The following is a 23,825-nucleotide window of genomic DNA, read 5'->3' as shown; positions in this document are numbered from 1 at the left end:
CGCACCCCGAGATGGGAATGGGGAGCATCCCCGCACCCCGGGATGGGAATAAGGAGCATCCCCACAGCCCGGGCTGGGAATGGGGAGCATCCCCACAGCCCGGGATGGGAATGGGGAGCATCCCCGCACCCCGAGATGGGAATGGGGAGCATCCCCGCACCCCGGGCTGGGAATGGGGAGCATCCCTGCATCCTGGGCTGGGAATGGGGAGCAGCCCCGCAGCCCGGGCTGGGGCGGGGGGCGGCGGGCGCGGCGCTGCCCGTGCGGGGCCGCTGCGGGGCTCGGCGGGCGCCGCTCGGTTCGGCCCCGCTCCCGGGCCGTCATTGGCGGCCCCGCGGCGCTGGGAGCGGGGAGGGGAGGCGGGAGCGGCCCCCGCAGAGCCGCCGGCCCGGCCATGTGCCGACAGGGGTGGCTGCTGCCGGCTGCCTGCTCCGCTGCCGCCCGCCTCCTCCTCAGCCTCCTTCCTGACGCTTATTTTTAATATATAGATTTTTTTAAATCGTTATTTCATTTTTAAGATTTTTTTTTAATTTTTTTTTTTTTTTTTAGAAACGTTTATTTTGGTATTGATGCTCTCCGAGCGGGAGACTTCGGGAGACGCGGTCCTCACCTGAGCGAGCCGGCCCCATTCATTCCCCCGTGTGAAGGTAAGCGGAGCGGGAGAAGGCACCGGCGCGGGGGCTCCGCGGGACCCCCCCGGCTCTGCCGGGCTCTGCCGGGCCCCTTCTCCCCGCATCTCCCGGCGCTGGGGTCTCTCGCGGTGTTTTTTCCCTGTTCGCTTCGCTCCCGCCCCCGCCGCCCGCTTGCCGGTGCATCCGAAACTGCCTGGGATGGCTGCTCCGGGGAAGCGGCAGCGAACCCCGCAGCCCGGGCACGCCTGCGAGGAGGGCAGCGGGCACAGGATAGCCCCGCTGCCGGGAGCGGGCTGGGAAGGGATCTGGAGGGGGAGACGGTGAGGAGGGACATGGAGAACAGCGCGGCATCGGCTCCCGCACAGCCCGGGAATGGGGCAGGTCCCGCCGCCTCAGACCTGCCTGGAAACCCTGCGGTGCTCCAGGCTCGGCTTTCCCTCATCCTGCAGCAGCCCCAGCTCCAAAGCCTCTGAGGGATGTCATAAAAGCACCTTTCAGGGATGAAGTGGGAAAGCTGCCCCCATGCCATGGCTGTCCTGGGTGTGCAGGTCGTGTCCTCCTCTGCCCCAGGGACACCTCGGTCCCCTCTGCACGCTCAGGGTGGGACTGGAACTGGCCTCTCTTCATTGGCTGGACATGCCACCTGGAGCCATGTGATTCACTTTGTTTCCATCTCATGTGCTGGCCCCAAAGGACATCAGAACCCCCCTCTCCACCCCAATGAGTTTGTAGGACACCCCAGTACTGGGGTGGGTAGGAGATCATCCCATCAGCTCACACTCAGCGATGGAGAGGGATCCAGGGCAGGATGAGAGGAAGGTGATGGCACTGTCACCTGTGCATTGTTTTTTGTCACTCTGCATCCAGCAGCCATCAAGGTCTGTGCTCTCAGAGCCACATGGATGCTGCTCAGCACATTAAAGGTAGCCTGAGGGCTCAGGGGGGCTGTGGGAGGGAGAGAGAAATCCCCCAAGGGAAGATGGCTTTTCATTTCCCCATATCGACCGCTTTCAGACAGGATTATTTATATTTGACATAACAGATCACCAAACTTGGGAGGTAGTGGGGGTGTGCTCATACTCATTAAGGTAGACAGTTCCCTGGCAGAATAAATTCAAGGTAAGAGAAGACAGCACTTTGAGGTTCAACAGATTGTATTCCAGCCTGAAACGAGCAGCGGAATCAGCATAAAACCTAGAAGGGAAAACTCTGCACTTGACTCTGTCGTGATGTATGGCTGTCATTTTTGGGAACCTGGCGGGTTATCCCGATTTTTAGAGTGCAGATGGTGCTCCTGGGTGACTTCATTTGAGCAAAAGTACCCAGTAGGATGGGATTTTTAGTCATCACATCTTGTCTTCGCTGAGGAAGCATCTAAATTACAGCGCTGTGAGGGAAAGCAGTTGACATGAATTGTGCATGAAGTGAGTGCCTCAACTATCCCACACCTGTGCTGAGGCTCCTGTCCCACTGCAATGGCTTGTGAATAACTGGAGTTGTTTGCAGTCTCTGTGGTTGATTTTCTTCTTGCCTGAAACGAGCAGAAAGGTGCATTAGGGGCTGTCAGTTGGTGAAAAGAGATTTTAAACACCTTAAAGACTGTGCAGCTGTAATTAGAAGTGTAACCTCCTTCCCTCTGCATGTCAGGATTTCTGTGCAGAGTGATGACAGGACCTCTTAAGGAATGGTGCTGGTGCTGAGGAGAGATAAAGAACTTCAACCAAATCCCCTGCAAAGCTACTGATGTTGATTTATCACCCCGCAGTACATTGGTTCTCGTTCAGAAAGGATGTGGGGATTTGAGGGGAAGGAAGGAAACAGCATTTGTTCCTTTCTGGTTTATTGCCAGTGGGCACAGGTTTCAAACACTGAAATACCTGTGCCTACCTGGGCACAAGGAGTGGCAGAACATCAGCAGTGGCTCCTGGTTGTGTCCAAGCTGTGTTCCAGCAGAGCCTGGCAGAGGGTCTGCCTCTCACATCTCCTCACCCTTTTCCACTGAATCTCTGGCAGTCCCTAAACCCTTGTGGAGGTGACACGAGAGTCAAGCCTGAGCCCTTTTCTCTCTGAGTTCAGCAGTGGGTAAGGGACAGACTCACTGCCCATGGTTTATTGACCCAAACCTTTCTAATGTCTGACCCTACAGCCATTCCTCAGCACCCCTTTAGGATCTTTAAAAGTTTTGCTGGGTGCCAGATTCAAAGAGATAAAGGTGCTCAGTTCCCTCAGGCATTTAAGTGCAGCCCAGAGAGCTTTGCTGCACGCTCACAGCCTGGCACAGTCTGTGCCACTGACCTCTGGGATGGCAGGATGTGTCCTCAGCGCCCAGCACGTGGGGCAAGGAGGGGTTTTGCAGCTGGCCAAGCTCCAAGGGATTTGCCTGACTCAGACTTTTCCCTCTGGCTGTGCAGTGCTGGTGGAAGCAGCAGGGATGGCTGGTCCCTTGTCACTCGGGCTGTTCCTGTACCTGGCTGTGGTGTTGTCATGGATATGGAGAAGGACATGGCCAGGAAAGAGGTGCTGCATGCTGGCAGGGCTCCTGCAGCCACGGCTGGTGGTGCAGCTTGTGACATTGAAGAGGTGCAGGGAAGGATGGAGCAGAGGTGGCAGCTGTTGGGGTTGAACTTGCAGCTCCTTCCCTGTCTAAATGCGTTTTCTCCCAGGTCATTGTGTGTTGTCTCCTTCTCTCCTTGTGATCTCTTCTGGTAGGATTGGTTCCCCCTTGGCCTGAGCAAACAGCCTTTATCCCAGCAGTGCAGATGGGCAGAGGGGTGACAGACAGGTGGGTGGTGGACTCTGACCCTCTCCAGACCTTTCAGCCACATTCAGCTCACAGCCAGCACCAGCCCAGACAGGGCTGGGACCTCAGGAACCTGCTGGAGCAGCCCTGGGCAGAGGGCAGCTGGAAAGGTTGGGGAGCAAAATCAAAGGTCAGAATCATATTTGGAAATATCCCTGGACCTCTTTGTCCTGGAAAGGTTAATAACAGCCCTGACCCTCTAACAGCAGTGCAGGGCAGCAGCAGGAGGAGCAGGCTCCATGGAGATGTGATTCTCAGAGGCATCACTGAGGGGGGGACAGGACTGGATTTAGGCCAGAACCACCACAATGATGATTTTACCCCATCCTCTGTGTCCAAGAGTGCAGATTTCTCTCTGGAGAAATCTCAGCAGGGACAATGTTGGGTGCAGCACCTCCCTCAGCGTGAGCTCCCCTTGGCAGGACGAGGAGTGGAGACAGGACAGGAGCCAGGGGCTGCCCAGCTCTGCCACCCTCTCACTTCACACAGAGTTTTCTCCTGCTCATTGAACAGCTCAGAGCTGGCATTTAACTCATTTAACTCCACTGCCAACAATGGCACAAGAGGAGCTGAGGCATCACCAGGGCAGCTCAGCCCCTGCTCACCATCCAGTGCTTCACCCCATCTCCCTCTTGCTGGACAAAAGCCACCTGCAGCCCCAGCCATGGATGTTGTGAGTGTGCTGAGCTTCTCTGGACAGCAACACTGATGTTTTCCTGAGCTGGAAGCTGGAAAACACGTGCCAGGTTCCACCTGCCCATGAGCTGAAGGAGGAGGGGATGCAGCTCCTCCACGGGGCTGAGTGGAAGGTACACACGGCTCTGCTGCCCTGGGAAATAACTCTCTGCTCCACAGCTTTTATCAAGGAGATGGAAACTTGTCATATTCTTTTTGCAACCATATCTGACATTATCCAAGCAATTTGCCTTTGGTGTGTTTCCAGAAATAGTTAGGCCTACGGTAGGCAGGGGTGACATCTGGATGCATTACTGTTGAGTTCAGGAACATTCAGTAAACAAGACAGGATCTATTGTTTAAAGGTTATTTCAAAAAGCTCCCAGCGACTTATCAGGCTGTGCAGTGGGGAAAGCTTTAATGGCACTGTGGTAATTGCCTTTTCTGAAGGATGCTTTAGAGGGAACTTCCCAAAAACCCAAAAGTAAGGCTCAGTCTGTCCCAGCCAGGTGGGGGACCTGGTCCAGGCTGAAAATGTAAGGGGGTTTGCTCTTTGCTTCAGTGCTGGTGGGATCAAAGCTGGGAAATGAAGGAAGAGCAGGCTGGGGGGTACAGATGGGGGATGCAGGGGAGCTCACCAGCACTTCAACAGCAAAAAAAGGTCTCAGATCAGCATAATAGGGCAGCAGGATTCACATCAGCAGGGAGGGCGAGAGAAAGAGCCCTCCCCGAGGCACTGAGGAGAAAATAAATGTCATTATCCAGGGATAAAGCAGCTGCTCTGAGCACCTGAGCCGAGGGTAGGAGGCTCTGCAGGGAGAGGGGGCTGGGGGGCCACAGCAGGAGCCACTTGGAGCCCACCCCTCCATTCAGCCCATTCCAGAGCACTGAATTAATCCCTATTAAAAAAAGGAAAAGTGAATTCCTGGCAGGAGCGAGGGGCCAGCTGCCCTCCCTCCCCTGGCCCAGGTGTCAGGGATGCTGCTCACAGGGAGGGAGGGAGGGATGAGCCTCACTGCACTCACACTGCAGGAGCCACTGCTGCCTGCTCTGCTCGACCCCAGGGCAGGCAGAATTCCTGCTCACTGATGATTTCCTGCCCCTCAGGGAGGAAACCGTGTCGTGGGCTCACATATCTTCCTGTTTCACCAGTGTTTTGTTCTGAGGGGCAGTGGGGTTGAGTGAGTTCCGCTCAGTGGAGCCCTGGGGCTGGGCAGAGGGCTCTGCCTGCAGCAGGGCCGTGCTGTCCCACTGCCTCCAGCTCTGCTCTGCCTCACCTGCTGCTGCTCTGAGGCTCTGAGAGTGCTGGGGGAGCCCTTGGGAGCTGCTCAGATCCCACACACCCAGCCCATCCCTCCCTTCTCCCTTCTCTTCACCCACTGCTGCTCCAGCCCTGCCCTCCTGCTCCACAGCCCCATCCTCTTCCTCTTCCTCCCTTTCCAAGATAAAAACCACAAAACCCTTAGGTGGTGAGACAACCATGGAAAACTGGCTTTGGTGAAAAAAAACCATTTTTTTCCATTTTTTTTTCCCCTCTGAATTGCTGCTGAAGTCCAGCTGAGGCTCTGTCAAGGCTGAGCTGGCTGGCCTCTCCTGGGGAGGGGATAAAGGAGATGATCTTGCTCAGCAGGGGACAGAGCCCTGGGCACCACCAGCTTTAGGTCTGGCTCTGAGGCTTTGCTCTAGGAACGAGTTCATGTGAGCTGCAGAAGCTCATAAGCTCATTACACTGGGGGAGTTGCAAGTGCTGAGCAGGCCACACATCTGGGATTTCCTCCCCTTCCTTCCCTTCTCAGCAAACCAGCAGGAAAAGTCCTGTGTGGTTGTATTTTTTCCCAGTGCAGAGCTGGTCCCTGGACCACAATGGACCAGGGTGGCCTCTGGTAGCAGCACTGCCTGGTCCCCACAGAGCTGGCACCAGGCAAAGCCTGCTCCTCTCTTTACTCACAGAGTATTTGAGATTAAAGGGGGAAATCCATCACTATAAATGCCAGAAAAGTGGCTGCCAGGGCGAGAGAGAAACCCCCAGATTGCTGGGTGATGTGGCTGCTTTGAAATCCCCCGGGGATCTCCTCATCCCTGTGATGGATTCCTCCTCTCCCAACCTCTCCCCAGCTGGGTTCACTTCGGATGAACGGGATCAAAATGCCTGGAGGTTCAAAGATTCGCCGACCGGCACTGATCCCAGCAGAGAGATGTGGACTTTGATGTAAAAGATGCCACAGAGGCTGCGTTGGGGCTGGAATTTGCTGCGATGCTGCGGGAGCGTGCCGGGAGCGGGGGGGATTTCACAGGGAAGCGTCAGACGCGTCCCCGGAGCGGCTGCAAAAATCACAGTTCAGCTGAAGCATCACTGCCAGGCACGGCTCCCTGCGAGAAAAATCACTCACCTACAGAGAGCTTTGCTCGCTTCTCTTCCAAATATTCCACCTTCGCTTCTCTCTGGGGTGTTTGGGTGTTTCTGCCGGGGAGATGCTGTGGTATTTCCGAGGGGACCGGCAGGGACAGCGCGATCCCGGCACAGAGCTCCTGTTTGGAAACCCGTGTCTGCTGCTGGTGCAGGCAGAGGGTGCTGCTCGGGCTCTGCCATGCCACTTACAGCTGCATTCCCTGCTCTCCCTGCCTGGTCTTGGGGTTTCCATCTGCATTCCCTGCTCTCCCTGCCTGAATTTGAGGTTTCCATCTGGATTCCCTGCTCTCCCTGCCTGAATTTGAGGTTTCCATCTGGATTCCCTGCTCTCCCTGCCTGCATTTGGGATTTGCATCTGCTCTCTCTGCCTGCATTTGTGGTTTCCATCTGCATTCCCTGACTGCATCTGGGGTTTGCATCTGGATTCCCTGCTCTCCCTGAATTTGGGTTTAGATCCATCATGGATCTTCCTGCCTGAGCTTTGGCAAACCATCAACTCTCTCCTTTACCTGCTTTTGGGGTGTGCATCTGGAGTCCCTGCTCTCTCTGCTTGTGTCTGGGGTTTGCATCTGGATTCCCTGCTCTCCCTCTCTGAATTTGGGGTTTCCATCTGAATTCCCTGTGCTCCCTCCCTGAATCTGGGTTTAGATCCATCCTAGATCTTCCTGCCTGAGCTTTGGCCGACCATTAACTCTCCTCTTTACCTTAACCTGCATTTGGGGTTTCCATCTGGATTCCCTGCTCTCCCTGCCTGAATTTGGGTTTCGATCCATCCTGGATCTTCCTGCCTGAGCTTTAGCAAGCCATTAACTCTCTCCTTTACCTGCTGCCTGCCTTCCCGGCGAGGTGCCAGCGTGTGCAGGGAGGCTCTCCCTGCCGGACAGTCCCTGCATCACCCCTGCGGGCAGGGATGCTCCCCCTGCCACCACTCCACACACTTAACACACCGTGGAGTGACAGAGGAAAACTGAGTTTTCCTCTAAATAGGAGGCATTTTGTGGCAAAAGGAATTCGAGCTCGGTTTGGGGGTGTCCCAGCTGTGAGAGGGTGGCTGAGGAGATGCTGGTGGGGATCTGTGCCCATCTTCTCCAGGAGTGCAAGCAGGGATTTGCAGGGATGCAGGCTCTCCTGTGGAGGGGAAGGAGGTGTCTTGGTCTGATTGGTGTTGCCTGCTGGGGAGCTAAGCCCTGGGAAGATTAGCAGTGGGATCTGGGGGAAAATAGCTCTGCTGAGAGAGTGGGAGTGGAGCTGGGAGGGGAAGGATAATGAGCGCTGATTTGCGTTTGTTGTTAGGAAAATTTAGTGGGTTTATTGTTATGTTACACAAAGGAGCAACTGGGGTAATAATTCCAACTTATGGCTGTCCCATGGGCTTCTTGTGTGGCTTTTTCCTTGTGCAAACAGTGACAGGCACCAAGCTGCCACTGCCTGTGCCAGCAGAGCAGAGCCAGCCCCGCTTCCACATCCAAATGCATAAAAATGCTTGAACGGTGTTTCTCAAAGCCCCCCAGGTGATGTCTCCCACCCAGCTGTCACCAAAGCCATTTTCTGAGTGACTGTGCCAGAGTTAAGGCCCACCCAGAGCAGGGAATGTGCTCCTGGCTGGGGCCTGGGCTTGGTGCCCTTTGAAGGCCCCAAACCCGTCTGTGATGCCCAGGGCAGCTCCGGTCTCCAGCACTGGCATCCCTGAGCTTTCAGGTCTCTCCTCTTTGCAGGGCAGACCTGGTGGGCACCAGAGAGCCCCTGCATCCCTGGAAGGGCCCAAGGCCAGGCTGGACAGGGCTTGGAGCACCCTGGGATGGTGGAAGGTGTCCCTGCCCATGGCAGGGGGTGGACTGAGAGGGGCTTTAGAATCCCTCCCAACCCAGACCAGTCTGAGATTCTGGGATTCTGTGATCCCAGCACTGGATGTGAAATCCCATGGGCAGGCCCAGCCCCCTGAGATAAAGACAAGCACAATGAATATTAGACAGTTCTAGATGATTTTTTTTCTGATTTGCAACACTTCAGCTTTGCTGTTTTTCTCGAGAGTTATTCCTGATTCTCACAGAAGCTCGTGGGAGCAGATTCAGCCCACAGAAAGTGGAGTTTTCTTAGTTGCACCTATTTTCCCTTGTGTTTCTGGCACCACATTTTTGTTTATGTTGTATTTTCAAAGAAAACAATGCAGGTTACAGAAAACACAAAACAGTGGCACCAGTTTCTGAGAAAACAAGCACTGATCTTACCTGGTTTCTAGGTACCATTATAAATACAATATACAGTTGAATGTTCAGATTGGCAGGCAAAGGGTTAGTCTGTAAAACACTGTCTGACTTGATGGGTAGTAAATATAAAGTGTGAAGATTGCTGGGCTGTGGCAGAACTGTTGACTGCAGAGGATTAGAGCTGCTCAGCCCCAGGGATGCATAAAACTGACACATGCTGCTGCTGGAGTTTTGCTCAAAAAGAGAAGGGTCCCAAAAATTCATTTCAGGTTTTCAGGACTTGGAATGAAAAAGGTTTTGTTTGATTGGGCTGTTAGCATCACCCTGTAACCCAAATATCAGGCTTGTGTGATTCCATGATAATCCAAATTAAACCAACCAGAAGCAGCAGTGAAGCATCCTGGGCTCCCAGCAGAAATTCCTGGGCTCCCACACTCCCCATTCTCTGCTCTGTCAAGCCCAGGAGCAGTGGCAGCCAGGTTGGAAGGTGTTTTTTACCCAGGCCATCAGCAGTGAATGTATTCCTGATTCCCAGAGGAGATTTCTGTTCTGTTGCACTTTCCTAAGGGGCATCTCAGGGGCTCTTCTGTGCCAAGGGGCACTCCCAGGCACTGGGCACTGGGAGGATGCTCACATTTTCATATCTCTGGGTTTTCTCAAACTCAGACTTCAGCTCTCTGTCTGGTTCACACTGAGGCAGAATGGTAATGAAGGGCTCCACCAGGGAGGTGGTGTCTGCAGAGCTCAGAGAATCAGTGAAGGTTTTGCTGATTTGGTTCTGGGCTCCCAGTCCGTCCTAGTCCATCCCAGCTCAGCTCAGACAATCAGCAGCTTTGCTGATTTGGTTCTGGGCTCCTAAAACTGACACATGCTGCTGCTGGAGTCTTGCTCAAAAAGAGAAGGATCCCAAAAATTAATACAGGTTTTCCAGGAGCTGAAATGACAAAGGTTTTGTTTGATTGGGCTGCTAACACCACCTCGTAACCCACTTCCCAAGGAGTCCCAACAAGTGTGCTCACACAAAGAGAGCTCCCAGTGCAAGGGAGGACAGCTGGAATCCAGCTGGGATTTGGGGGTGCTGGCTGAGCCCCCCCTGCTTCCCAGGATGGATGAAACCATTTCTGTGAGCGCATCCTTGAGGGGTTCAGGGCTCTGACCCCTGCCAGGGCTGCTGTGGGTGCCTCAAGGTGGGATTCAGAGCCCTGCTCTGAGGCTTGGCTGGCTCAGAGAAGACCCCTGGCACTTTCTGCTCCTCAGCCAAGCAGGGCAGGGAGGAGCTGCAGCCTGCTCAGGATGTGCCAGCATCCCCAGGAGCAGGAGGCAGCCCCAGCTCCCAGCCAGGGCTGTCACCAGCTGGGAGCTCACCTGGGGGCTCTGTGTGAGTGTTTGCCATCCCCATGGGCCAGCAGCCCTGTCTGAGCCATGAAACCTCGTCCTTGAGGCATTTCCTGGGAGATGGGGCAGCAGGAATGCTGGAGTGAGCCATTGGTGTCAGACAGCAGCTCCCACAGAGCTCTTGGAGCTCCTGGTGTTCTGGGGAGGAGCTTTCAAAACCCAGGTGGAAAAAAATCCTTTCAAAGTCCAGGTGGATGGAGCAATTCTGGAAAGAGTCACTCCTTCAGAAGAACAAATTCTGAGCAGAACCTTCTGATGCCATCCATCCTTCTCCCTCAGCTGCCTCAGTTTCCCACCTTTGGGTGCCTGTGGCAGCATTTCTGTGGCTGGGCACAGCAAGGGGGTGGCAGAGGAGGATCAGGAGCCACTGCCTCACTCTCAGGGCCTCTCCAGCTCCAAGGAGTCATTTCAAAGGCAGGGCTGGTGTCATCCCCATGCTGACAAGAGGCAAGAAGATCCCTCACACGTGTTCTGCTTTTGGAAAGATGCTGTCCCTGGGAACTGTCAATATCTCAAACATTTGATCCTGGCAGTTCCCAGCCCACGTGGGCTTGAGCAGAGCAATTTTTGTGAAGGTTTTTCTCTGTTTCTTTATTCTTCTAATGAGGGTTTTCAGCTGAGCTGTGAGAGCTCCTTTATGTTTTTCACTCTTTCACTTACGGTTCTGTTGTTGTGGGGTTGTCATTTTGGGTTTTTTTTCCCTCTGAGTTAAATCTTTCCCTCTCTCATCTCCCAGGAAAAGCTGTAACAAAATTAAGGTGAGGAAAAAAGGGAAAATTTACTGGAACTGGTTCATGGTAAGTTGCCAAGAATCTGAAAATTACCCTCTCAGACGGTCTGTATTAATTCCCTAATGCAGCAATGATAAATCCTTATTAAAGAGGATAACATAAGGAGATTTTACTGCCTATAGGAAAACTCCAGGGTGCAAACAATGAGGAAACCCATCTCCCTCTTCTCCATGATCCCTGGAAGTGTCCAAGGGGAGGTTGGACAGGGCTTGGAGCAACCTGGGATAGTGAAAGGTGCTCCCCCCATGGGAGGGGCTGGAATGAGATGAAATTTTAGGTCCCTCCAACCCAAACCAGTCTGGAATTCTGTGATTCTGTGATCACTTTGTGATGCACGTGTGACAGTGCTGACACCAGCCCTGAGGGGTGACATTGTATTGATGAGAGGACATGGAGGGGAAGCCAGGCAAGGCCCAGAGTCTCTGCCCTAAACCTCTGCACTCCCCTGCTTGCAGCAGGCACACAGGAGCTGAAATGCAGCAGTTTTTGCCCTGTGGAGCAGCCTGAAGGTTCCTGTCCCTCACTCAGTGAGGGGCTCCTTCCCTCCCACCCCAGGTGCAGCACCAGGGCAGGGAACATGTGCCAAACTCCAGTCCTTTAGCATTTCTGTGTGATTTCCAAGATCCCTGAGCTCCCCCTCTCTTCTGCTCTCCTTTATTCATGCACCACGCTGCCTTGCTGGGCTGGAGTGGGGAAAAAACCACTCTGCTTGTGCCTCATTACAGGGCTTGAGCCAGAGCCATGGAAAGCTGTAGCTATGGAAACTCCCAACCCTTTTTCCTGGTGGTTTTGTTTTTTTGGGTTTTTTTTTGTGTGTGTCTCTTTGGAGATCCCAGGCAGGGCTGGCTGCAGCACCCAGGGAGTCCCCTGGTGTCACACAGGAGCTGCAAGCACAGAGCCAGCTCTGTGTCCCCAGGGCAGAGGAGCAGGGAAAAGTGGGTTCCATGGAAAGCCAGAGCCCAGGAGAGCTCAGGAGATGTCACCAGCTGCCACAGAGCCACCCACAGCTGGCAGGGGTGGGCAGGGACAGAGGGTGCTGTCTGAGCAGAGGTGGGATGAGCACAGCCCTGGGGGATGCAAGTGGGAATTTGGGATCTCTGAGCCATCTCCAGCACCCAGGAGGACCCATCTGCTGTGGATGAGCCTGGGAATTTGTGAGTAGCACTCTCCCAACAGGGCACAGCAGAGAGCCAAGTGCCCTCTGCTCATAAAATATGACAGGGTTGGTGGAGGGTGTCCCTGCACCCCCCAGGTTGGATTTTATTTTAAAAGAGCTCCCTGGTTGCCAGCCTGGATCTGTGACTCCTGAGCAAAGGGAAGCAGGATGTGCAGCTCACAAAGACTTTAATCTGCTCAGGATCTTCCCATCCCACAGAGATGTGCTCACAGCCCCTGGAAGTGCAGAGCTGTTGGATTTAGTGCTGACTAAATGGAAATGGGCTGGAATTTGGTGGATTTCAGGCAATTTGGCTTCAAAAGCAGAGCTGTGATTTATCAGACAACTTCCCTGTCTGAAAAATGGGTGTTGGAGTAGCAGCACTTTCCCTGCCAGGCATGGCACTGCCAGAGCCAGAGAGGGAGAACTGCTGGGCTGAATCAGAACTGCTGGGCTGAACCAGAACTGCTGGGATGAGCCAGAGGTGTGCAGGGATGAGCCAGAGGTGTGCAGGGATGAACCAGAGGTGTGCAGGGATGAACCAGAGGTGCTGGGATGAGCCAGAGGTGCTGGGATGAGCCAGAGCTCCTGGGATGAGCCAGAGCTCCTGGGATGAACCAGAGGTGCTGGGATGAGCCAGAGGTGCTGGGATGAGCCAGATGTGCTGGGATGGACCAGAGGTGCTGGGATGAGCCAGAGTTCCTGGGATAAACCAGGGCTATGTCCCAGCTGTGCAGGGAGGCTGAAGCTGCAGCTGGGGCAGTGTGGCCAGGCCGGGTTTTGTGTGACTGGGCCTGCCTGAAGCAGAAGCTAAAAAGTGCAAGCAGGAGCTCTGAAGCACTCAGGGCTCTTCCATAGGCACAGCTGGATGGCAGCAGAGGTGCCTCAGTCCATGATTCCCATAGGGATGATTCTCCATGCAGAGGCTGTGGCATGTGCAGAGCCACAAATCCCAGGGGCTAAAGCAGCCACAGGGAGAGTTTCTGCTTCTGCTGCTCTGTGTGGCCATCAGAGGGTACCAGGACCTTGCTGTCCCTCTGTGCAGTGTCCCTGGCCTGTAAGTCCTTGTTCCCAGGGTCATTTTGGATGGCAGTGCTGCTCCCATCCCATCCCAGAGCTGATGCCCAGGAGCAGGAGGCAGCTCCAGCTCCCAGCCAGGGCTGTCACCAGCTGGGAGCTCACCTGGGGGCTCTGTGTGAGTGTTTGCCATCCCCATGGGCCAGCAGCCCTGTCTGAAACCTCGTTCTTGAGGCATTTCCTGGGAGATGGGGCAGCAGGAATGCTGGAGTGAGCCACTGGTGTCAGACAGCCTGGAGATGGGGTTTCATCCCCCAGTTGGAGAGATCCCAGGGGAATGCCCCATGGCCTCTCCCTTTATTGGAATAAAGCCAGAAAGGACTCCTCTGCCTCCTTTTTGGACATAAATTTGTAGATAAATTTTCCCAACACTCTCGATGTCACCCAATGCCCCTGTGGATGCTTTCAGGAGATGTGGCCGTTCATTTTCACAGAGGGACAGAGCAGGGTGGGCACTTCACCGGTGCAGAAATGTCCACAGTCACCTTCCCCAGTCCCTTTGGAGTGGGGACAGCAGCACCTCCAGAAGGGGACATTCCCAAGGGCAGCATCCAGGTGATTCAGCGATTCCCCCAGCAGCGCAGCCTCTCCCCACGGAGCATCTGCAGTCATTGAAATTCCTGCCTGCCGTGGTGCTTAGTAAGCCTTCACGGCACTTTGATGAGCTGTGCAAATATTGTTTCTGTGAGGCTGATTTGCTTCTGCTCAGAGCCATTAGTGCCTCATTAGTGCCGAGCACACATTGCCGGGATGGGCAACCCCTGCATCCAAGGAAACCTTCTGAAGAGCGCTGGAAACTCAGCCTGAGAGCGAATCTCTGCTGTAAAACCCGTGTGAGAGGATCCCTGACTCTGCCGCCAACTTCTGCTTTTTTTAAAAGCAGGAAACCCCACGGCTGGAGTGGCTCTTGCTGTAGGATGTGTCTCTGCATCAGCCCAAGCCTCCTCTGCTGGGTTTTGTTGTCAGTGCTGTCAAACAGGTTGTGGGGGTCACACCTGATGACCTTTAAAGGTCGCTTTAACCCAAAAATTCAGTTCTGTGACAGGGACCCCTGCAGGTGCATGCACAGAATGTCCCTGGTATTTGGAAAAAGCTTATACAACAAGGAGTTGTTGGACTGACACGTGATATTTAACAAAACACTTTTCATTATAAAATCCGGGGGGTTAATTATGTGTAATGTGGTTTTTATAAGCGGTTATATTGAATTATAACAGGAGCAGGCAGAAGGAGCAGCTCAGTGTGACCCATTCCCCACCTCAGCACTGCTCTGGGAGCACTGGGGGAGATTTGCTGGCTGCAAAGGGCTGAGCTGAGAATGGGCAGAGAGGAGAGGAACAGTCCCTGCTCCTTCCAGCCCTCTGGAGGAGTTTATTGTGTGTTCTGATAGATGCAGACATGGGGGATACATCCCTAAATCACCTGTGTGATCCTGCTGTACCTCCAGCCTTGGTTTGCAGTGCCAGGGCAGTAAAACCTTTCCTGAGCAGGGTTTGTCCTGCCCTCAACCATCCCCAGGTGTCCCCTGAGCCCTGCCCGAGCCTGGGGGTGGCCGGGATCCTGTTCTGCAGAGCTGAGCACTATTCCAGCAAGGTCCTGGCTGATAAATAATCGATCAGGGGAGAATTTCCCTTTCCAATGTGTGGTTTGTGCTCTGGACATCGACGGGAGCTGAAACATCCCAGCTGCAGGAGGGCTGGGGGACTCTCCCAGGGGTCTGGGCTGTGGGCTACCCCTGTGACAGTGACAGTGACCTCTGTAGCTGGTTTTAGGTCTCCAAGGCCACCAGAAGGGGACAGGTGGATGTGGAATGTTCTGTTCTCTGTTGTGTTTGCAGTTAAAAGCCCAGGAGAGTGTTACAGGCATCTCCCAGCTGGTGGAGCCCTCTCTGATGTGCCACGGGCTCACAGGATTCCTCTCATTCCAGGGATCATCAATGGTGGGACCCTTCAGGGTGGGGAAAGCCCCTCCTGAGTGCAGGAGCTGCTCTGCCAAGGGTGGTGTCTGAGCAGAGATGGGCTGAGCACAGTCCTGGGGGATGCAGGTGGGAAATTTGGGATCTCTGCTGGCATCTCTGAGCCATCTCCAGCACCCAGGAGGACCCATCTGCTGTGGATGAGCCTGGGAATTTGTGAGTAGCACTCTCCCAAAAGGGAACAGCAGAGAGCCAAGTGCCCTCTGCTCATAAAATATTCACAAACCCCTTGGAGTGCCTGGAGATGGGGCTTCCCATGGGGACAGCACTGCTGGGCAAGCAGAGAATGGTGAGATGTGACTCCTTGTGTTGGGGAGTGCCCAGGTGGCCTTGTCAAAGCCAGGGGTCTGCAGTGACCCAGCCTGGCTGGGTGAATCCCTGCAGGAACATCAGCCCCAGGCCAGGAATGGTGGCCCCAGGCCAGGAATGCTCTCCCCAGGCCAGAAATGGTGTCCCCAGGCCAGGAATGCTCTCCCCAGGCCAGGAATGGTGTGCCCAGGTAAGGAATACTGTCCCCAGGCCAGGAATGGTGGCCCCAGGCCAGGAATGCTGTCCCCAGGCCAGGAATGCTCTCCCCAGGCCAGGAATGGTGTCCCTAGGCCAGGAATGCTGTCCCCAGGCCAGGAATGGTGTCCCCAGAACAGGAATGGTGTCCCCAGGCCAGGAATGGTGTCCCCAGACCAGGAATACTGTCCCCAGGCTAGGAATGCTGTCCCCAAACCAGGAATGGTGTCCCCAGGCAAGGAATGGTGCCCTCAGGAGGGGACATGGAGCACACAGGACTGGTGCAGGGCCTCTGGTTGAAGTGTTTTTCATCTGGAAAGCCACGTTCCTGCCTTTCTGTGTTTCTGGCAGCTGCCCTGCCCTCTGGCTCTGGTGATGCAAAGGCTCCTGCTGGCACCTTGCCTGGCTGTTCCCAGAGCCCAGCTCTCATTCATTGACTGGGTAGGATTACAGGAACTGGGGGAAATGCACGAGGAAGGCTGGATTTGCCACCAAACTGGTGCTGGCTCGTGCTTTATTTGCTGCTTTCCCCCCTCCCAGGCTGGTGGCAGCTCCTTCACACCAATGCTCTCTGGTGTTTGCCCTTGTGGCACTTACAGAGCTCCAGGGTGGCAACAGAGGAGTGTAAACCAGGCTTATCCTGAATTTACAGCACCAAGGGCTCAGATCCAGCCTGCTCTGCCCTGGACACTTTTTTACAGTGGGATTTCTTGTTCTGATTAAAGATCCTGGATGCTGTCTGCACCCAGCTCTGGGACAGAAAGCAGCAAGGTCCAGTGGCATCTGGGGCAGCCAGCATTGCTCACATTTTCCCCTGGCATCACACTGAGCTCTTTTTCTTCCTTCTGAGGCAGGGCCTGACCAGCAGTGTCAGTGTCAGCATTGGTGGCAGGTGGATGAGCTGGGAAGTGGCTGCATTGCCCACGCAGGGCAGGACCTGCAGTGCTGCTCTCCCTGCAGCGCACAGGCTCAGGCCCATCTGCCCTCACACAGCTGCTCAACACCCACCTTCCACACAGAATTCAATCTCCCCAGCCCCATCACCCCCCCATTGAGGTCCTTCCCCTGGATCTTTGCCAGTGAGCTGCCTGGATGAGGGTCAGCCTGGGGGCTGTGCTGGGCTCAGTCCCCCCTCAGAGGCCCTTCCCTGGTGCTGGAGGACACCCAGGCCCTCGGTGCTCAAGCAGCTTGTCCAAACCCAGAGCAGAGCCAGGGATGTGCTCGTGCACAGCACAGCCAGGACAGGCAGGGTGGTGTCACTCCAGGACACAGTGCTGGCCTCCCCTGCTCCCTGCTGAGGGTGGGATGGCTGTTTTCCTTTTTTTTTTTTTCTCCTTTCTTTTCTCCATCTTGGCTGTTTGGAAGCACAGGGCAGAGCTGAGCCCTGTTCCCCTGCACAAACCGTGAGCCAGGGGCAGGGTCTCACACTGAGGGTCCCTGGAGCAGGGGGGTTTCTGTGTCTGTTTGTCCCTGTGTGTTCACCACGGGGAGCAGGAGGTGTTTCTGTTCCCTGTTCCCTGGAGCAGGAGGTGTTTCTGTTCCCTGTTCCCTGGAGCAAGAGGGGTTTCTGCCTCTGTTTGTCCCTGTGTGTTCATCAAGGTGGGCTCTCAGCTCCCTGCTGTTCCCTGGAGCAGGGGGTGGTTCTGTGTCTGTTTGTCCAAGGTGGGGTCTCACCTCCCTGTAGTTCCTTGAGCAGGGGGTGTTTCTGTGTTTGTGCTCACCAGGGTGGGCTCTCAGCTCCTGCCTGCTCCAGCACCAGGCAGGATCAATCCTGCCAGCACTCCTGTCTGTGCTGCCAGCTGCAATTTTGTACCCAGTCTGGCTGTTTTGTCTGAATGTCAAGCTCCTGGAGACAGGTGGATGGGGGCAATTCCCACATTTTGTGGTGAATAGAGGGCTGTGCTGCCTCTGGCTCCCAGGGCTGCTGGGGGATGCAGTGGCAATACAGAGGGACACTTTTTTTTTAACAACTTGCCATGGCAGCACTTCCAGCTGATGCAAAACTCTTTGGAATGACTTTATGAGCCTGCAGATGGGAGCTGGCTTGGGATGGGACAGCTGAAAGCCTCGTTTATTTAATTGCCCAGAAGATTATCCTTAATCCCTACAAGTTGGCTTAACTAGGTGCTCAGAGGAATCTGGGAGCAGTTTCCTTTTCCATGCCCAGGTCTCCTTCCCCCTCCAGCTTCAGCAGCAGGATCAGACCAGTCCACACGAGCCTCTGGACCTGGAGCTCAGCTTTCCAGAGCCAGGTATTTGTTGGAGCCTTGGTTTGGGCTGAGCTCAGCCCCCCCAGCTGCTCGGAAGCCTTCCTCCCACGCAGCCCTCCCCAGAGGCTGCACAGAGCCAGGCACAGCTGTGAGCAGCCTCTCCCCACACTGGGCACCCCTGGTGGTCCAGGGGCCGTGTTCAAGGTGCTGGGGAGGTGGAAAGAGGATGGTTTCTCACCCCAACCCTTCCTCTCCCATTCAGTGTTGCTCAGGAGGAGTTTCCCCCGGCCCCTGGGTTGGGCAGTTCCTCGTGGCAGTGCCCAAGGGAAGGCAGGAATCACAGAGTCACAGAATCACAGAATTACAGAATCACACAGTCACAGAATCACAGAATCACTGAGTCACAGAATCACACAGTCACAGAATCACAGAGTCACAGATTCACAGAATCACAGAATCCCAGAATCACAGATTCACAGAATCACAGGATCACAGAGTCACAGATTGACAGAATCACAGAATCACTGAGTCACAGAATCCCAGAATCACAGAATCACTGAGTCACAGAATCCCAGAATCACAAAATCACAGAATAATGAGGTTGCAAGAGACCTCTAAGATCATTGAGTCCAACCTGTGCCCTAACACCTCCACCAGACTGTAGCACCAAGTGCCATGTCCACTCTTTTTTTTAAAACACATCAGAGGGTGAGGCAGATCCAGCCCTTAGTGAACAGCTCAACCTCAAAATCCACATCCTCAGCCATGGCAGGGATGTGCAAAGCAGGCAGGTGGCACAGGGCTGTGTCTAAAACCAAACAGCTTCTGCAGGACCTGCACTTCCACAATCTGGGACTTGTGAAATGGTTTTGGTTTGTAGCTGCACAGCCTGTCCTTTTCACTCTATGGAAGGAGAAGTCTTGCATCAAGCCCTGTGTGCTCCCAGTACCCCCAGGGCCACCATCACCCCATGGCCCTGGGGACCCCCTTCCTGCAGCAAAGGGCTGCTGGGCTGGGGGCAAACAGCCTGTGTGGGGTTACAGCCCCCCTGCAGCCCTTCCTGCTCTCTGCCAGGGATGGATGATGTGCTGGGGGCTGAGTTTGGATGGGTTCAGGCATCCTTGGGAGCTGGAGGGCTCCTAAAGCTGGAGGAAGGAGCTGAGCTCTCCTGGGATTGAGTCTCTGCCTGTGCTCCTCAGAGCAGGGCTCCTGCATACCTTCTCCAAGACCACAGCAGAGCTGCAAAGCACTTCCTTTTACCAGGATATTTATTGCTAAATATATGAATCTGGGAGCCTGTGGAGCGTGAAATTAGGAACAAATGTAAAAAGGAGGTCTAGACAGGAATTGTTCAGCTTATGGGCCTCCACATGCTCTGCTTTCCTCCCCCTTTGCACGCTGGAGGGTTTAAAGCTTCCAGGTATGCAGCTTTAATCAGAGAAGTATGTTTGGGGAGGGGAAAAGGCAGAAATGCAAATGGTCCAGCTCCGGAGGGAGCAGTGACTGCGATGCCACGTCTGGCTGGGCTCGGCTGGACAGGAACCAGGGAAATCGGCTCCTGCAGCCCTGGCTTGTGCCCCGGGGCTTTAATTAATGGGTGGAAGAGCCAGAGAGCCCTCCCTGGCAGAGCTCTGCCTGCCACCTCCCATCTCAGGCCAGCAGGGAGATGCTGATGCTCTCTGATGGATGCAGCTCCCATCCTCCAGGTCCTGCAGGGTTGAGTGGCCACCCCAGAGCCAGGTTCCTGTCCCAGCCCTGCTCCCCCTGCCCTTGACTCCAGAGGATTGCAAATGGGAGCAGCAAAGGGCCCAGGGATGGGCATTTCCAGCTGGCACCTGGCCCAGCCAGGCGCCTCCATCCCTCTTTAAACAGCAGCCAGAGTTTCTAAATCACTGGTGCATCATTTGCAAACCCTTCTCGTGGCTGTGCTGCTCCCCCTGAGCCTCCTCAGAGTGTTTTCCCGAGGAATGAGGGCAGGATTTGGCCCTGCTCTTGCCCCATGGCCGTGGGGTGTGAGAGGGGTGTGAATTCCCTTCCCTCCTCCCGAGCTGCTCAGCAGCACCATAAAACGTGATGCTGCTTTATCCATTCAGCACTCACCCAACTTTAGCAGGACATTAAGTGCCTGAAAATATGGCCCAGGTTTGTTTGCTTTGGAAGCAGGTTAAATCCCTGACAGATACAGTTGCTTTTCCTCGGGTGCTGAAGTAATTTGGGGCTGGGGTGGCTGGTTTTTGGTTTAACCTGATAGCACGAGCTGGGAGCCAGCTTTGTTAAAGCACTTGGAGAGTAGGTGGTCAGGGTAGCATTTCTCCCTTAATTTATGTCTCTCCAGTTCCCAGCCTGAACTAAAATGTTGCTGGAGCTTTATTTGTGCCAGTTTTAGCGCCACTGTCTCGTGGCTGCTGGCAGGTGTGAGCAGGCTGGTGCCCTGTCACCCCAGCATCCTTCCTGGGGCAAAACCTGTGTCTGATCCTGGGGTGGAGAGGAACTCGAGGCCTCTGCTGAGCATTCAAGGCAGGGATGCTGAGAGCAAACGCCTGCTGGTGTCACAGGGCTCGTGCTGTGCATGATACACAGCATCTGGAGAGGGACAAGGACCTTCTGCTGCTCCCTGTGCTGTCCCAGCTCCCAAGGGGTGTTCCAGGGGGAGAAGAGTGCTGGTGGTACCCCAAAACACAAGCTGAGCCACAGCATCTCTGTGATGTCCACTGACAGCTCACCTAGGGCTGTCAAACATCATCCTGGGGTGCCCCCAGAGCCCCCCAACACTGTGGCATGGCCGTGGTGAAGTGGAGGATCCTGGTGCCTCAGACAGGTCCTGCTCTCAGGGAGGGCAGCACCCCACTCCCTGCAGTCATTAAAGGCTCACTTAGCAGCTGAGGTTATTCCAAATTAAAATACCACATTGTTTTCATGGGGAAAATGGATTAGAGGCTCAGAGAAAAATGAGTGCAGATCAGAAATCCTTATGGCAAAGCTCCTTCTCCCATCACTGGAGCTTTCTGCCACCAGGTAGGAGCTGGGAGAGTGCCCTTGGTGCCTGGTGTTATTTTCCTTGGCTCTCCCTCCTGATGTGACCCCAGAGCTGCTTCTCACTCAGCATGAAGTTTTTCTAACCTTTACACCTGCAAGGTGGCATTTTTGGGGACTCCTTGGTGACTTCCCACGGGTACCCCTGGATCCTGATTCTGCCCTTCAGAGCCCTCCTGCTTTTTAACCCGCCTCAAAGTGGGGTAAGCAGAGAGTTTGGAGCTCTGCAGCTCATCCCCTCACCCCTTGCACTCCATTTTGCAGGCTGTTAATGGAGAAGAGGGCGGATGACAGCCGGGACCGTGGTGATCACAGGTGGAATTTTAGCGACTGTCATTTTACTCTGTATCATCGCCGTCCTCTGCTACTGTAGGCTCCAGGTAAGGCTTGGGGGTGCCTCAGCGGGGAGGGCTGATGGTGTGGGAGCTTTGGGGGTGCCAGCTGAGCCCCTGCCGTTTCAGTACTACTGCTGCAAGAAGGATGAATCCGAGGAGGACGAGGAGGAGCCCGACTTTGCCGTGCACTCGCACATCCCTCCGCTGCACTGCAACCGCAACGTAGTGCTGACCAACGGCCCCTCGCTCTACTCCTCATCCCCCTTCGCCAAAAAACCAGCCCAGAGCCGGCCCAGCTGCCCCAGCTGCACTCCCTACGAGCCCCCCACCTCCTTCCTCCAAGAACCCCCCACCTCCTTCCTCCAGGAGCCCCCCACATCCTTCCTCCAAGAGCCCCCAACCTCCTTCCTCCAAGAGTCCCCAACCTCCTTCCTCCAAGAGCCCCCAACCTCCTTCCTCCAGGAGCCCCCAACCTCCTTCCTCCAGGAGCCCAGCACATCTTTCCTCCAGGAGCCCCCCACCTCCTTCCTGCAGGAGCCCCCCACCTTCTTCCTGCAGGAGCCCCCCGAGGATCTGCACAACGGGGGGGACAGGGTGAGCTACAAGACGGTGAGCCAGGAGGATCTGGCGCTGCCCGTGTCCAACCTGCAGGCGCTCAACCCCAACCGGCTCTCGGCCATGCGGGAGGCGTTCTCTCGCAGCCGCAGCATCAGCACCGATGTCTGAGGTGCCGCCCGCCCACCCAGCCCCGGGGCATTTGGACAGCAGCGGGGAGGACTGGTTGGAGTTCGTGGAGGAGTTTTGAACAGGGAAAAAACAAAAAAATGAAGTGAATGTATTTTGACGGCCTGGCGGTATAAAGGGGGAGCAGAGCAAACTCAAGTGAGGAGTGTGGGGGTGCGGCTGGAATGAGAGGTTTCCCAGCTCTGCAGAGTTTGCTTTTTTCTTTTATAAAGAGGATTTTGATATTGAGCATCCTTTTCTATGGAGGAGTTGCCCCTCCTCACCGTTTGGCCAGGGGTGATGAGCAAATGATGGGGCTCATGGGTGGCTGAAAACGGCTGAAAACGTGCTGCAGGTCAGCAGCAGCTGCTGGCGTGACCTGAGGGCCCCAGGATACACTCAGCCACCCCAAAATGTCACTGCCCACCCTTCTGCCAGCCTGTGCTGTGCTGCTCCCTGCTGCAGCCATGGGGGTGGCTGTGGGTGTGAGCCCTGCGCCATCCCCAGCCCATCCCACTGCCCCAGCCAGGCACTAATCCCAGGTGCCAGGCACTAATCCCAGGTGCCAGGCACAATCCCAGGTGCCAGGCACAATCCCCTCAGGGTTAGGATGGTGACTGGGCCTGTCCCTGGAGCCCCCCAGAGTGGCCTCATGGACCCCATGAAGGAGCTGGGCTGGGGATGTAAAACTTCTGCATTGCTCAGTGATGGAAATCACACACAGCACACCTTGGGATGGAGGAAAATCCCTGTGGATAATCAGCATCCCTGCTCCAAGTGATGCCACACACAACTCCTGGCTGAGGGTTCCTGGCACAGGGGTCACCGTGTGTGTGCCCACCCCTTGCATGCACATTTTTACATTTATTTGTTTGGGAGAGGTTTTTTAAACAAAAATTTTAAAAAAAGACACCTTTCCCCCATCCAGGACAGTGTCAAAACACTTTTAAATTTAATCAAAACCTGCAATTTGCATTTTCCATTGAGCCATTTGCCATGGCTGGGCAGCCTGGCTGTGGCACCAGCTCTGTCCCATCTGGATGCAGCAGGGACAGCCCTGGGGGAGCAGCAGGCTCAGAGCTGGTCCCTCTGCACCAGATGTGCTGCAAGGGAGCCCTTGGGCTTACTCAGAGATTTAGGAGAGGAATTGAAGCACTGAGGGGCCTCCTGCTCTGGTTTCTCCTGGCTGTCTCCATTCCTCCCCTCCATGTGACAGAGCTCCCTGTTTCTCCTGGACTGGGCATTATTCAGGTTAAAAGCATCACCTGGGGATGGCTGGTGAGGATGGACTGGCTGCACAGAGACTCAGATGGCCTCAGGGCTGTGCTCCAGATAGATTTTCCTTTTTAAAGATGTTCTGGGAAGAAGCAGCCATGGCTGCAGCCCCCAGGGCTCATGGACACTGTTTGCAGCCTGGCTGGGTATTTTACTTCAAACCACTGAGGGCTTTTAATTCCACAGGAAATCTTTTGAAGTACAAGTCAGTCTTTGCAAATGAGTATCTTTGACTTTCTGGGGGGGTTCTGTTCGGGGAGGGCTGGGGTTGGTTTCCTACGTGTTTAATATTCTGGGCTTGGTCCCTGTGGCCCAGCACATCCCAGAGGGATGCAGCCACTCAGGCCATGCCCCCATGTACAGTTCTCAGTGGGGTTTGTTCCCATGCCTTGAGCCCTTCTCTTCCTGGTTTTTGTGATTTCTCCTACCAGCCTTCCTTTCCTCCTTTTTTTCCTCGTTTCTTTCCCTTGTAGCTTGGAAATTCAGCAAGTGGTTGGTTTTCACTAACCCTCACCTGGTGATCTGTTGTACAGGACTTTGGGAATCTCAGATTTGGGGAGGGAAAAAGTCAAAAAATGAAAAAAAAAATTAAAAAGAAATAAATTACTTTGACATGGGTTTTACGGG

General features: G+C 54.8%; 1 protein-coding gene across 2 annotated transcripts; it reads left to right on the top strand.

The window, feature by feature from the left end:
• Nucleotides 1-275: 275 nt before the first annotated feature.
• On the top strand, nucleotides 276-23,815 carry FAM163B (family with sequence similarity 163 member B). Of its 2 annotated transcripts, XR_011683676.1 has the most exons (4): nucleotides 276-647; nucleotides 21,130-21,245; nucleotides 21,327-22,452; nucleotides 22,493-23,815. XR_011683676.1 is itself a non-coding variant. In XM_071454287.1 (3 exons), the coding sequence occupies exons 2-3, from the start codon at nucleotides 21,153-21,155 to the stop codon at nucleotides 21,924-21,926; spliced, it is 693 nt and encodes a 230-aa protein (XP_071310388.1). In that variant the 5' UTR covers nucleotides 276-647; nucleotides 21,130-21,152; the 3' UTR covers nucleotides 21,927-23,815. The 2 variants fall into 2 exon arrangements, 1 of the variants encoding a protein (XP_071310388.1); XM_071454287.1 differs by having other exon boundaries at nucleotides 21,327-23,815.
• The last annotated feature ends 10 nt before the right edge of the window (nucleotides 23,816-23,825 follow it).

This window comes from Agelaius tricolor, unplaced genomic scaffold (assembly GCF_023055355.1).
Source record: "Agelaius tricolor isolate 1412-34295 unplaced genomic scaffold, bAgeTri1.0.p SCAF_38, whole genome shotgun sequence".
In the NCBI taxonomy this organism is placed as follows: Eukaryota; Metazoa; Chordata; class Aves; order Passeriformes; family Icteridae; genus Agelaius; species Agelaius tricolor.
The sequence above is the reverse complement of the archived record's forward strand: the minus strand, read 5'-3'. Positions and strand labels throughout refer to the sequence as shown.